The sequence below is a fragment of the Eucyclogobius newberryi genome, unplaced genomic scaffold (genome assembly GCF_026437365.1).
Source record: "Eucyclogobius newberryi isolate DKJ021-1_F unplaced genomic scaffold, fEucNew1.0.hap1 SCAF_7, whole genome shotgun sequence".
Lineage (NCBI taxonomy): Eukaryota > Metazoa > Chordata > Actinopteri > Gobiiformes > Gobiidae > Eucyclogobius > Eucyclogobius newberryi.
In genome coordinates, this window is record NW_027316389.1 from 25,317,006 (window position 1) to 25,329,870 (window position 12,865).

Sequence of the window (12,865 nt, forward strand, 5' to 3'; positions counted from 1 at the left end):
ATGAAAGCAATAGAAGATTAGACTGCTTAGATAATCCTTTGCATTGACAACATGTAGTTAACGCTCTTCCTTCCACTCGGTTTGGTGGATATTGGGCTATTGCTTTGTATTTGCAGCACTAAAGCTTAATGTACTTAGAGGAGCAATTCTGTTTGTTTATTAATTTTTGTTGCTCCCTTGGGGTCTTCTGGGGGATAAAGTCTGTGCTCACACCCATAAGAGTATTATTTGCAAACACAAAAGCTACTGGTGATGCACAACAACTATTAAACTATAAAATGTTATACTTTATCTTCACTGCAATAAAGTACAAACCTTGCGGTGGATTGTCACAAGAGTCCATCTTGTACGGCTCCTGGCTGATCCATTTGAGTCCACACAACCTTTAGTGTTGAGCAGAAAACATTTTCTCACCAAAACTTTTTTATTAATAATTACCAACAAAATAGCAAGTGTAAAAATTGATAAGTTTGATGCTACACATTGATTTTGGCAAAAACTATATATATTGTTTAATTCTCCAAACATTTCAGGAGCTGTGTAGATCAGCAGCCGTCTTAACATGTCCAAGATGACATGACAATACATGACGGGAACTTGTGCCGATGTGCGCCATTTTGAAAAGGGGCACAACTGCATGTTACTACATACGAAATCCAGGAAATATGAGGCCAAAATGCCATAAACCTGCGTTCTGTTTGACCAAGAAATGATAGCTTTGTCGTCTACCTCAGTTTGCCGTCATCTTCTAAAGAATCAAAGTATTTGTAGTTCGTTATGCCGTAGAAAAGGATGCTGTCGTGTTGATTTTATATATCGCGTACCCCTTTTAAAATGGCCGCTATGGGGAAGTCCCCGACTGTATGACGTAACAGCGAACGCATGTATTAGCACATACTCATTTCAAAACTCAAAGTTGTCCTTTTTCTACATTGAGAAGATACAATCAATCAGTAATAAAACATTCAAACGAAAACATTTGTTGTGTCAAGTGGATCAACACATCAAATACAGATCTTACCGGGTGAATTTGTAGTTCTGTTGTCTAGTGGAATCCTGTTAACAGTTATCAGCAAACCTTCACAATATAGTGCATAGTTCTACGGAGCACTGGAGTGGAGAGGAGCCACTGTCTGTTTGACATTTCTGCCTTATGCTGTTTGAGCTGCTGTTTGAGCTGCTGTTTGAGCTGCTGTTTGAGCTGCTGCAGAGCGCTGACAAATGCCATGGCTGTCACTAGACTGGCTTTAATTACACCTGACTGACTGCTCCAGGTGTAGATCAGCTTCATTAGATACCGAGACCACCATTTGGATTGGGGCAATTGACACAGATTCTGCAACTTTTCAATAGCTATACAAAGCATTAAAAATAATTCTCACATGCCCACATCCCACCCAATCTCCCCACAACCACCTGACCCATAAAAAACACCCACAGTCTCTAAAATCTGAGAGTACAGATGAACAAATTGAGGAAAATCAGAGGAGGACACTGAGACAGGGCCAAGAGGCAGTCTTGCAGTAACATTTCTATTTGCCTATAGGAATTAGACCGAAGGGGGATATAATTTAATTTGATCCATTTTCAGTATATATATAAAAATAGATATTGAACTGTAAAATATTTCTATGTGTATGTTTTTATGCACTGCTATTGGTGCATTTGGAGGTACAAAACAATGTGGTTGAAACACACAAGAAACAATATCCACCAAAAGAAAACCATATTAATGAAAAATAGGACTTGATGGTAAAAACTATATGATAAAGAAGAAGCTATAAGTAAAAACGTTATCTGTGGTATTCCAATTCCACCTACATAAAATTGCCAACTGAAGATAACACTGAGAGGCCCCAGTCTGCCACTAGCTCTGCCCGGCTGCACACGACAGGCCCATAGTAATGATGAAGAGCAGGGTATGTTTTAATGAACACAAAGCCGTCCAAGTGGAAGGCCATTTTAATTGAAATCTCCTTCTGTTAATAACGTATTCCCAGAAGCTGAGAGCAGTGAGCCACTCCACAAAAGATAGGCCAGTGGAGTTCATTGGGATGTAATCTTCACTACAACACTCATCATTGTATGGTTTAACATGAACGCTGAAAAACCCCCAAAAAATTTACTCAAAAACAGTTGAGTAAAAAACAATAATTTATTATCAATTTTGCCAAAGTTCACCATTGTCACACATTTACCTTGCTACACATTACTTGAAATTTCACATTAACTTGGTTCAAATGTCCAAATTTACATTAAACAATTGTAAGAGATTTAAATCCATTTTACATAAAGAAAATGCAATGTATGTCAACCAAAACCCAATCTAAATGTTTGATGATAAAAATATCTGTGATATGAGTCCTGCTCATTCAACACAAGAGAGAGTTTTCAGCCAACAGTGTGTAATGGTAAATTATACAAATGTCTGTGGATAAAGCACTGAGATTGCTACTGCGCTCGTTACCAATAAGGCGGAACTGGGTGTGTAATGTTCAAATGTAAAAGTATGTAGAAAAATGACATGGCTATTGAAAATATAGAAAGATTGGGATAAATGAAATAACTGATATGACTTTCTTTGCTGTACCATCTCGCACACACCAAGGGCAATTGGTTTAAGAAATCACAGCATAAAAAATAAGGTTTTCAGGAAATGCGTATTATACAAAATACCATTGAACATTTTGTATTCTGAAATGAATCAAATCCAGAGCTGCAATAGAAATAACTCTCCAACATTGAGGCCACAGGCTTTCGAAACAGAAATAATGACAGACCTGAGGCTGAACAAACAGAAACAATAAGTTTTCAGTTATTAAGGTTAAGAGTGAGTCATTGGATGGCCATGTCTAAAAGTGTCTGTAGTTTTATGTAACAACACAACATGATTGAACTCAAACATGTAAATACATAAGTAAGAAAAATAACAATATCGTTTTATAGAAAATTGTGATTGTGAATTGATATGAAAAACCTCAGAAACAAATCTCATCAGATTACTGATATATCCTTTATAAAATGCTTTTTGAGTTACAAAGTGTGAAAAATAGTTCTGTCCTCCTAGAAAGCCACATTGAACGAGGCAAGTATTCCGTACCACATGGGTACCCTGTACAGTACAGTTATACAGTAGTCACTGAGAGGAAGGCGCGGTTCACTTTAGCACCCTCTGGTGCCTTGGTGCCATGAGTCATCAGTTCCTGGATGGTCATCCAGTTGTCCAGGATCTTCTTGTTACGTTTCTTCATCATTTTCTTCTGGCTCAGCTCGATGATGCTGACCTCTTTGCGGGCCTCACTGCTGCTCTGCGGGTTTTCTTTAAGGCTCTCAAGGCGACTGCGCTGCATGAACTCGCGCCTCTTTTTCTGCTCCTTGGCTCGGACCAGGTGCTGTTTTCGCTCCTCTTTGCTCCAGTAGCGGCCCATCTTCATCTCACTCATGGCGTCGTCGTCTGTAGTCATGCCTCCGCTGCGCTCCTCTTTGATTTTAAGGGCACGCTCTCTCAGGATCTTGTCCCTCACCGGTCTCTTGGTGATATAGCGTGTGCCATCACTGCGAATCTTCACCTTCCACTCCATCTTGGGCTCGGGAATCTGGGGCTCCTTACAGAGGCTGAGCAGGCTGAGCTGACTCTGTGCATACTCCACGGCTGAGCGCTGCTGGATCAGCTGCATGTAGCTCTGGTAGTGGCGTGCATGGGCCGGGATGGTGCTCTGCCGCTGCTGAGAACTGTGGGATGGAGAAAAATAAGGAATCTGGGGGACTGAGACTTTTGAACTTTGCTTGTCCTCTTCAGGCTGAGGGGCGTGGTCTGACTCAGAGGGGTTACTGTGGTCTGGACTACTGCCCTTCCCTTGCACAGGAGCTCTAAGAGCGGGCACAGGGCTGGATTGATGCAGGCTGAGGCCACTGCAGAGGTTTCTCTGGTTGGTGAGACTGATTCTCTGCAGAGAATGTTCCGGAGAACGGTCCATCTGCAGAGGCGTGCTGCGCGAGCTCTCCGCTGTATTGTAGGCACTGGAGCTGTCCTTGTCATATTTCTCAAGCCGTTCGTTTATGTCTGTCAGCTTGCTCCTGGTTTGATTTCCTCGCTTTGGACTTTGGTTTTTGCTGGACAGGCCTGAGTTGCCGCTGGAAGGGGACTCCTGGTCTTTGCGGAGCTTATGAGCCTGCATGATGTTCTGACACTCCAGCTCAATGCTGCGCAGTTCTTCATTGAGCATTCGGAGTTCGTGCTGCACACTTCCCTGCTCGGCCACGCTGCACTCGATGGTACTGCGGCGGCTGTAGAAAAGGTCGTACTCGCCGCTGTTACGGATCTGACACTTGAGCTCCAGCAGCTGCTGAAAGCGTTCTCCCTCTTCGTCCTCATCTCTGTCGTCCAGCCGAGTGGAGCCAGGGAGCCTGTGAGTGTCCCTGTCCCTGAGGCACTGGGACAGGCGCCTCTGGATTTGAGCCAGAACATTCTCAGAACTGCCCCGTGTGTCCCTCCTGTTTGACACATGGTGCGTGTGTTGAGACAGGGACGAGCAAGACGGCCTCTCATCTTCAGCTCTCTGAAACAAACACAAGGAGGATCATTAAAACTGACACGTCCTTTTGCAAAGAACTTAATACTTGACAGATTTCCGTCTTCTTCTGCGTCAGCTCGAACAGTCTTTCTCCGTCTTCATTTTGTCCCGTACACTGAGGGAACTATATTATGATAGATCAATGTGCTTAGACACGCGGAACCGTGCTGCTCATGGGGACGAGCCACACTCGGCTGCAGGTGAGCGGTAGGTGCGTTTTATGATTGATACGTGGCAGGACTAATCGGCAGTCCACGCCACGAGGAAATGAGACTCAGATTTGGGCCAAAAAAATCGGCCATTCAACCTTTAAATGTGTAATATATGAGGACTTGATGTTCAATAAGCTTTTGTCCAATCCACAAAACAAAACAGTACAATTGCTCATTTCAATAGTTTGTGAGTCGACTTCCTATTCATATAGTTACTATTCATTATGTATTCAGTGTTTTAGAAAGATATTATCTATTCAACTAAAGATCTTTTGTAAATACTATTCAAAAAGGCTCTTCACCTGATCTTGGTCCTCCTCTAAGGCAGCCATCTCCATCTCCTCCCTCTGCTGCTCCTCCAGCATCTCCATCTTGAGCTGCTCCAGGAACTCGCTATGTTCGTCGTCCAGCCAGGCCTCCTCCAGCTACAAAAGGAACACCATTGTTTGAAATATATGAAGTGCTGGTGTACAGAAGGACGAGTGAAGAGTGTACAGTCTCTCCTATATGTTCCTTTCTTTCGGCCATAAGCCTCACACTATTTATCATCTCTTTGTCTGCTGACTCTGGACTAAAGTGGCTTCATATCTTGAGACACAGTTAATTACTCCCCACATTTCTACACTGAACTCCACTCCAGGGCCCTCTGCACTGCGACAACACTGCTTCTGCCTCTTTGCCACTGGCCACAGTCCTGAACTCACTCAACATTAGCATGCCATTAGCTTTTATGGCTCGGAGTTGGAAGTCAATTACAGTGGTGCTACATAAAAATAAAACATGATGAGGTCTCAATGGTGGCTTTCAGCGGGACTGGTGTTAGAAAGGTGGAGGTGGCCCCCCACTTACTGCTACAATGGACTGCTCCAAACGACATGTAGTAATTCATTTTAACTTTAGAATGAATCTCAGGCTAATGCTGCATCCGAGTGTGTGTTTTACTGGACAATAACGGCTAAATGCAATGGACTCGTACTATACTGAGAAGGACATGGGAGAATACACTGATACATACAGTGCAATATAGGCTATAGTAAATTAAATATAGATTAGATTTTTCTCTAAATTCTCCTCCTCTCCTTGAACCGATACCTTAACGTGGTGGAGGGGTTTGAGTGCCCGAATGATCCCGGGAGCTATGTTGTCGGGGGCTTCATGCCCCTGGTAGGGTCTCCCAAGGCAAACAGAAGCCCCCTATGATGACAACACGAACAAGGCAGTTTACGTCGCCCGGATCGGCGTCACCGGGGCCCCATCCTGGAGCCAGGCCTGGAATGGGTGCTCCATGGCGAGCGCCTGGTGGCCGGGTCTTACCCCACGGGGCCCGGCCGGGCACAGCCCAAAAGAGCGACGTGGGGCCGCCCTCCCGTGGGCCCACCACCCGCAGGAGGATCCATAAGGGGCCGGTGCAGAGAGATCTGGGCGGCAGTCGACGGCAGGGGCCTCGGCGACCAGATCTCCAGACACAGAGACTAACTCTGGGGACATGGAATGTCACCTCGCTGGGGGGGAAAGAGCCTGAGAGCCTGTCGCAGAGGCAAAAACCCGGGCCTGGGAGGAGTTCGGGGAGGCCATGGAGGAGGACTATCGGTCGGCACCAAAGAAATTCTGGCAAACCGTCCGGCGCCTCAGGAGGGGGAAGCAGTGCCTCACCAACACCATTTACGGTGCGGGTGGAGGCCTGCTGACCTCGACTGGGGATGTCGTCGGACAGTGGAAGGAATACTTTGAGGATCTCCTTAATCCCTCAGTCAAGTCTTCCGAAGAGGAAGTAGAGACCGGGGACTCGGAGGCTGGCTCATCCATCACCCAAGCTGAAGTCACTGAGGTTGTTCGCAAACTCCTCGGTGGCAGGGCTCCGGGGGTGGATGAGATCCGCCCTGAGTACCTAAAGTATCTGGATGTTGTAGGACTGTCTTGGTTGACACGTCTCTGCAACATCGCGTGGCGTTCGGGGACCGTGCCTCTGGACTGGCAGACCGGGGTGGTGGTCCCTCTGTTCAAGAAGGGGGACCGGAGGGTGTGTTCCAACTACAGAGGGATCACACTCCTCAGCCTCCCGGGTAAGGTCTATTCCAAGGTACTGGAGAGGAGAATCCGACCGATAGTCGAACCTCGGATTCAGGAGGAGCAGAGTGGTTTTCGTCCCGGTCGTGGAACACTGGACCAGCTCTATACCCTCCATTGGGTGCTCGAGGGTTCATGGGAGTTTGCCCAACCAGTCCACATGTGCTTTGTGGATCTGGAGAAGGCTTTCGACCGTGTCCCTCGGGGTGTCCTTTGGGGGGTGCTCCGGGAGTACGGGGTCCGGGGCCCTTTGCTCAGGGCTGTCCGGTCCCTGTATGACCGGAGCAGGAGCTGTGTTTGCATTGCCGGCAGTAAGTCAGACCTGTTCCCAGTGCATGTTGGACTCCGCCAGGGCTGCCCTTTGTCACCGGTTCTGTTCATAATTTTTATGGACAGAATTTCTAGGCGCAGTCAGGGGTCGGAGGGTGTCCGGTTTGGGGACCGCAGGATCTCATCTCTGCTGTTTGCAGACGATGTTGTCCTGATGGCTCCATCAAACCTGGACCTGCAACATGCACTGGGACGGTTTGCAGCCGAGTGTGAAGCGGCTGGGATGAGAATCAGCACCTCCAAATCCGAGGCCATGGTTCTCGACCGGAAAAAGGTGGCTTGCCCTCTCCAGGTGGGTGGGGTGTCCTTGCCCCAAGTGGAGGAGTTCAAGTATCTCGGGGTCTTGTTCACGAGTGAGGGAAGGATGGAGCGTGAGATCGACAGGCGGATCGGTGCAGCGGCTGCAGTGATGCAGTCGCTGCATCGGACTGTTGTGGTGAAGAGGGAGCTGAGCCGAAAGGCAAAGCTCTCTATTTACCGGTCGGTCTACGTTCCTACTCTCACCTATGGTCATGAGCTTTGGGTAGTGACCGAAAGAACAAGATCGCGGATACAAGCAGTCGAAATGAGTTTCCTCCGCCATGTGGCTGGGCGCTCCCTTAGAGATAAGGTGAGGAGCTCGGCCACACGGGGGGAGCTCGGAGAAGAGCCGCTACTCCTCCACGTGGAGAGGAGCCAGCTGAGGTGGCTCGGGCATCTGTTCCGGATGCCTCCTGGGCGCCTCCCTCGGGAGGTGTTTCAGGCATGTCCCACCGGGAAGAGGCCCCGGGGAAGACCCAGGACACGCTGGAGAGACTATGTCTCTCGGCTGGCCTGGGAACGCCTCGGGATCCCCCCGGAGGAGTTAGAGGAAGTGTCTGGGGAGAGGGAAGTCTGGGAGTCTCTGCTCAGACTGCTGCCCCCGCGACCCGGCCCCGGATAAAGCGGCAGAAGATGGATGGATAGATTTTTCTTTTACATACCTGCAACTCTGGTCGGGCGACTAGTAGCACGATTCTCCTACATTCTTCATTGGACAGAGCTGCCATGGCCACCTCTCTGTCCTGGACATCTTGCCCATTAATCTAAAAAAAACAAAACAACAAACTTTAGTCTCTAAGGCAAACAGATTTTCTGAATACATCATCATTGGTGTAAACAGCAATAGGCTGAACATGCACACAAGAGTCCCTTTTATCTGTTAACCTTATGCAAATGAGGAAAAACAAAGCCCCTCAATAAAAAGGCTCTGCACACAATCCTATCTGTGCCGTCCTGCGATACACAGTGAAGTGCCTCTCTAATATAAAGCATTGATTATGAATGGGACAGTGGCTGCGGTCCGGCACTGCTGTTGTATCTCGCACCATACATACATCTAACTGTACAATTAACTGGTCACTGACAGGGGGCGTCCATCTTAGTGTGGGGGAGACTAATGGCCCCTGTCACTGGTGGATAATAGCGCTGGAGAACTAACCGATGTAGCTCGCAAAACAACCTCTCTTCCATATTCCATATATAGTATATAGTATACATACTGCTAGTATATGCAATTTCCTCCATCCAATATTTGTTATTTAAATATGTTGAAAAAAAGAACATAATACATCTAGTTAAATAAAGAAAAAGTCTAGTAATAATATTCTTTCTAATATCCATCCATCTTCTTCTGCAGGAGAAGTCTGGGACTCCCTGCTTAGACTGCTGCCCCCGCGACCCGGATTGTTTCCATTAGTGGATTTAAAAAAAATGTATTCAACCCTTTGCACTTAAGGGGCATATTTAGCCTAAAACGCCTTAAACTGAAGCTGTTCCTCAGCCATTTGGAGCACAAACAATTGGCTGGAGCCTTTGTGAAACTGAGACTCTGTAGTTTTGTCTGTTTTACTCTAGTAGAAACAAACTCTGCACAGAGGAATTCAGATTTTAAATCCCGCCTAGATTTTCTTTGGTAAATATACGAATGAGCTGGTTTCTGGATGGATTGGCTGTTTGACAGTAAAATTAGCATCTGTTGGGTTTTGAAAATGCTCTTTTAAAAGCTGAAGGTAAATTCACAAAAAAATAGTTTTAAGGACTTGTAATAATGCAAAAATATCCAGGCGAAATCTATATAAAAGGCCTATTACATTTTTATTTTATGTTAGGGTAATTTTTTATTTGTGGGTTTGGAGTACAAACTGACCCTGATGCTTCCCAAAATGGTTGATTTGACTGGAAATAAGAGGGTTACACTTTATTTTTCAGTACAACATATCAAGCAGCTTGAGAGTTCCCTTTTATAGATGGTGGACAAAGAAGAAAAAGTCCAACGTCCCATGCGTGGGGCGCCCTAAGAGAACTCTTGCCATTACGGATTGAGAGCTGCCTTCCCGGTCAAGTAGAAAATGTACTAATTTTGAATGGAAACCATACATAAGTAGACACTTCACTATTTAACCTGACCTTGAATAACTTTACTTCTGCCTGAATCTGAATGGAAAATAAGCTATTATCTGCCTTGTGCTAGCCACTAATGTTGGACAGCTCAGATAAATATGGGCCATTAGGCTTATCCAAGTGTTTGTGTGGATTGGGGAAGTTAAATTAACCTGGTTTCTGTGTTTAACTGCTTTTACTGGTGTCTCGAGAGCATCTCATTAGTGTTCAACTCATTAATGCAAAGCTCATTATGTGCAGCTTGTTATGGACAAGCCCTATGCGTCAGAGAGGGAAATTACTTTCTTACCCTCGATCATTTACACAAATTTAACATAGTCTATTAATTTGGTGGAGTTTAGTGGACATCTTAAAAGGTCCACAGCTTAGGACATAAATAAAAAAGAAGCTACCTAAAAGAGGTAGTAGGCTAAATGTATGATGATGTAAAAAAGAACAAGAAAAAAAGGATAAGAAGAGAATCATCTGAGCTAATTAACAGAGATGGAGAAATGTACTCATTCATAATTAAAAGTGTGTTCTGTCCAAAATCCTAGTGGCAAACTAAATCAGCAATTGACCAACAAATCAAAAGCAAGAAATAAATAATTGCATTATAATAATAGCTACCACATCATCACAAAAACAAATTACAAATAATTACTAGACTCAATATGTTAACAGGTATAATCATAAGGGTTAAGTTATGATTTACCAACAAGCCATAATTTGTGAGATCGGACAGGACAAGAAAGGGACAAAAGTCTAAACTGGAGGAATGACACAGATCAATTTCTAATGTTCTCAGTATCTAACCAAGTAGGCATTTCTTAGCCTCTAAACATCATTAAAAATTCATAAACGTCATTGTATTGTTTTCTTCTATTCTGTTGCCCTCATGTGGCTGAAACCAAGCCATTAGAGCAAATGTATGATTAAAATAAGATTCTCTGACTCAAGCACACACAAACAATGATCACACAGGTAACCCACAGGGGCCACACTACTGAGCCTCGTAGACTAATAGCTCTCCTGTTTCCGCGGCTGAAGACAGAGCCGGAGGGCTAAAACACAGTGTCACAAAGAACTACAGTTGTTAGCAAAAGCCATTGGTGCTGAGTCTGTAACTACAACAGCCAGGGGGGCATTTTCTCCCTTATAACAGGCACAGAGGGGGTGGGCTGGACCTTTAATGTGCGACTGTAACAATGAAAGGGCTTGGTTGGAACAGCACTATGACAGCGAGCTTTGATGTGGTGAAGGGAAGAATGGTACCTGTAAGATGCGATCACCCTCTCGGATGCGACCATCTCTGGCTGCAATGCTGTTTGGACTGATCTGTGGAAAAACAAACAGGATTTTAGCTAATTTGTGATGCCAAATACAAGCAGTCTTTCTGGTTAGGACGCGCATGGTGTAAATTTGAACAGAAATCAGCCTTGCACAAATGTGAGTAATATTCGTCCTTGTTGAACTATAATGAGAAGTGAGTTCATATGTTTGTCAGTGCAAACATTATGCAGACCCAGGTTTTGGACTGACAGAGAGATAGCGATGGGAGTCAAATAATAAACGTGTTGTCGTGATGCACCTGCCCCCAGTGTAAACACTCTTTGTGAACAAAGGGCAGAGCACTGTTTCATGTCCAGTCAATGGTTGTCTGGGCCCATTCGTTTCACTCTCTCCTATCGCACTGTGAATCTCTGGAGATGTTTGGAGCGCAGGTACTCCATCTTCATGATGGTCCACTCCTCCCACACAGAGCAGCACATTAAACCAGGAGGGGGACCCCCCTCCTGGTTTAATGTGCAGACTGGAAAGAAGGGTGGGATTGGGACAATAAAACTATAGAACTATCTGCTCTCTCAAGAATACAAGCCCGCTCTGTTACCAATGCTGCCTCATATTTTAGCTTCCACTATTTTTTTAACTTAGCCAATAACAAGCATTATTGTACACAACAGAAATGTACAAAGATGCAAGAAATGCTATAATTTTAACCAGGTCCAATTCAAAAACATTTAATGGCAGTGCCACTAAATGCCCATATTCTTTAATATCATCACAATGCAATTTTCAAATTCAGAAATACCACAATAAAACAGATACTACATATATTACTTTGTGCCATTCATTATTGACATGGACATAAGTAAAAAGTCATATTTTCTAGTAGAGAAGAAGACACTGATTGTATGAATTGTTTTCTGTGTGTTTCTGATGTCAGCCCTGAAACTCTCTCCTGTCACCCCCGACAACCACAGGGGACAAGTAAAAGAAGCAGAGCGGTGACAAACGCACACCTTGTCTGAAAGTGACTTTGTTTTGCTCTTGAAAGGATGCGTCCTCCCATGATATCAGAGCATGTTACACCTCCCAATGTATGTGCCATAAAGCGCGCTCATCTGCATGCAACGTACTCCCTCTTTTTTGAAAGCGAACATTTAAAGATGCTGCCGGGAGCCACGCACCACAGTCATTTATATTCCACTCCAGCTCTCAAAGGAAACACCTTGCAGGGCCCACGTCAACTTCAAACGAAATGCATCACAAAGTTGTACATTGGAATGGAGGACGGCATTCAATGGTTCAAACTGCTAAGAGGGAGATAGAGGGAGAGCACAGCCGGGGGTGTAGCGTCACCCTGCCTGTTGATGACAGCGCAACACAAAGTGCAAGAAATCAGACACATTTGTGAAAAGTCCTTTATTCACTGCATCGTCCCCTTAGAATGACAAGGTTCTGTCTGCCCTCAGGGTACTTCTGAGATATTTAGGTTTAACGTTTTGACCACTGGAATAGCAAAAATAAGAGGGAATCCATTTATTTCATACATGAAGGCACTGTAGGGAGGGAATACATTAACAACATGTATTTTGTGTTTTGGGAAGGGGTCATTTTCTACAAGATGCCAAAAACAAGCACGTATGTTCCACAGTTTTAAACAAATATTTTAGAGAATACTCTCAAAACTCACATTTGAAACATTTTGACAATATTTAACTTGTGATTTTTAAATTATCAAGCATTACCTGTATGTGATGCAATTAAATATAGATTTTTAATAAGCTAGCATTATTTTTTTGTCGTTCTGAAAATGTCCTTTAATCGAAAAATGAGCCTTCTATAACTTTCCAAATCAGATGGTGATTGGTCAGTTTAATGTATTATTTTCTGTTTGCGTGTTCTGTCTCATTTCTAGATAGATAGAACCTTATAAAGCCAAGTAAATCTTTGATTATGAAACGTTTTTTATTCATAAAATCCTCAAAATAGCACAAA

The 12,865-nt window shown here is 44.5% G+C and overlaps 1 protein-coding gene across 1 annotated transcript in view; it reads right to left on the reverse strand.

Moving 5' to 3' along the window:
- Positions 1–2,131: 2,131 nt before the first annotated feature.
- LOC140349059 (PDZ domain-containing RING finger protein 4-like) overlaps positions 2,132–12,865 on the reverse strand; it is a 74,798-nt gene continuing 64,064 nt past the window's right edge. Inside the window, exons 5-8 of the mRNA XM_072435270.1 lie at positions 10,859–10,921; positions 8,146–8,247; positions 5,089–5,211; positions 2,132–4,559 (exon numbers count right to left, since the gene is read on the reverse strand). Coding sequence (XP_072291371.1) covers positions 3,126–4,559; positions 5,089–5,211; positions 8,146–8,247; positions 10,859–10,921 — 1,722 coding nt within the window. The 3' untranslated portion in view covers positions 2,132–3,125. The remainder of the gene's footprint in view (positions 4,560–5,088; positions 5,212–8,145; positions 8,248–10,858; positions 10,922–12,865) is intronic.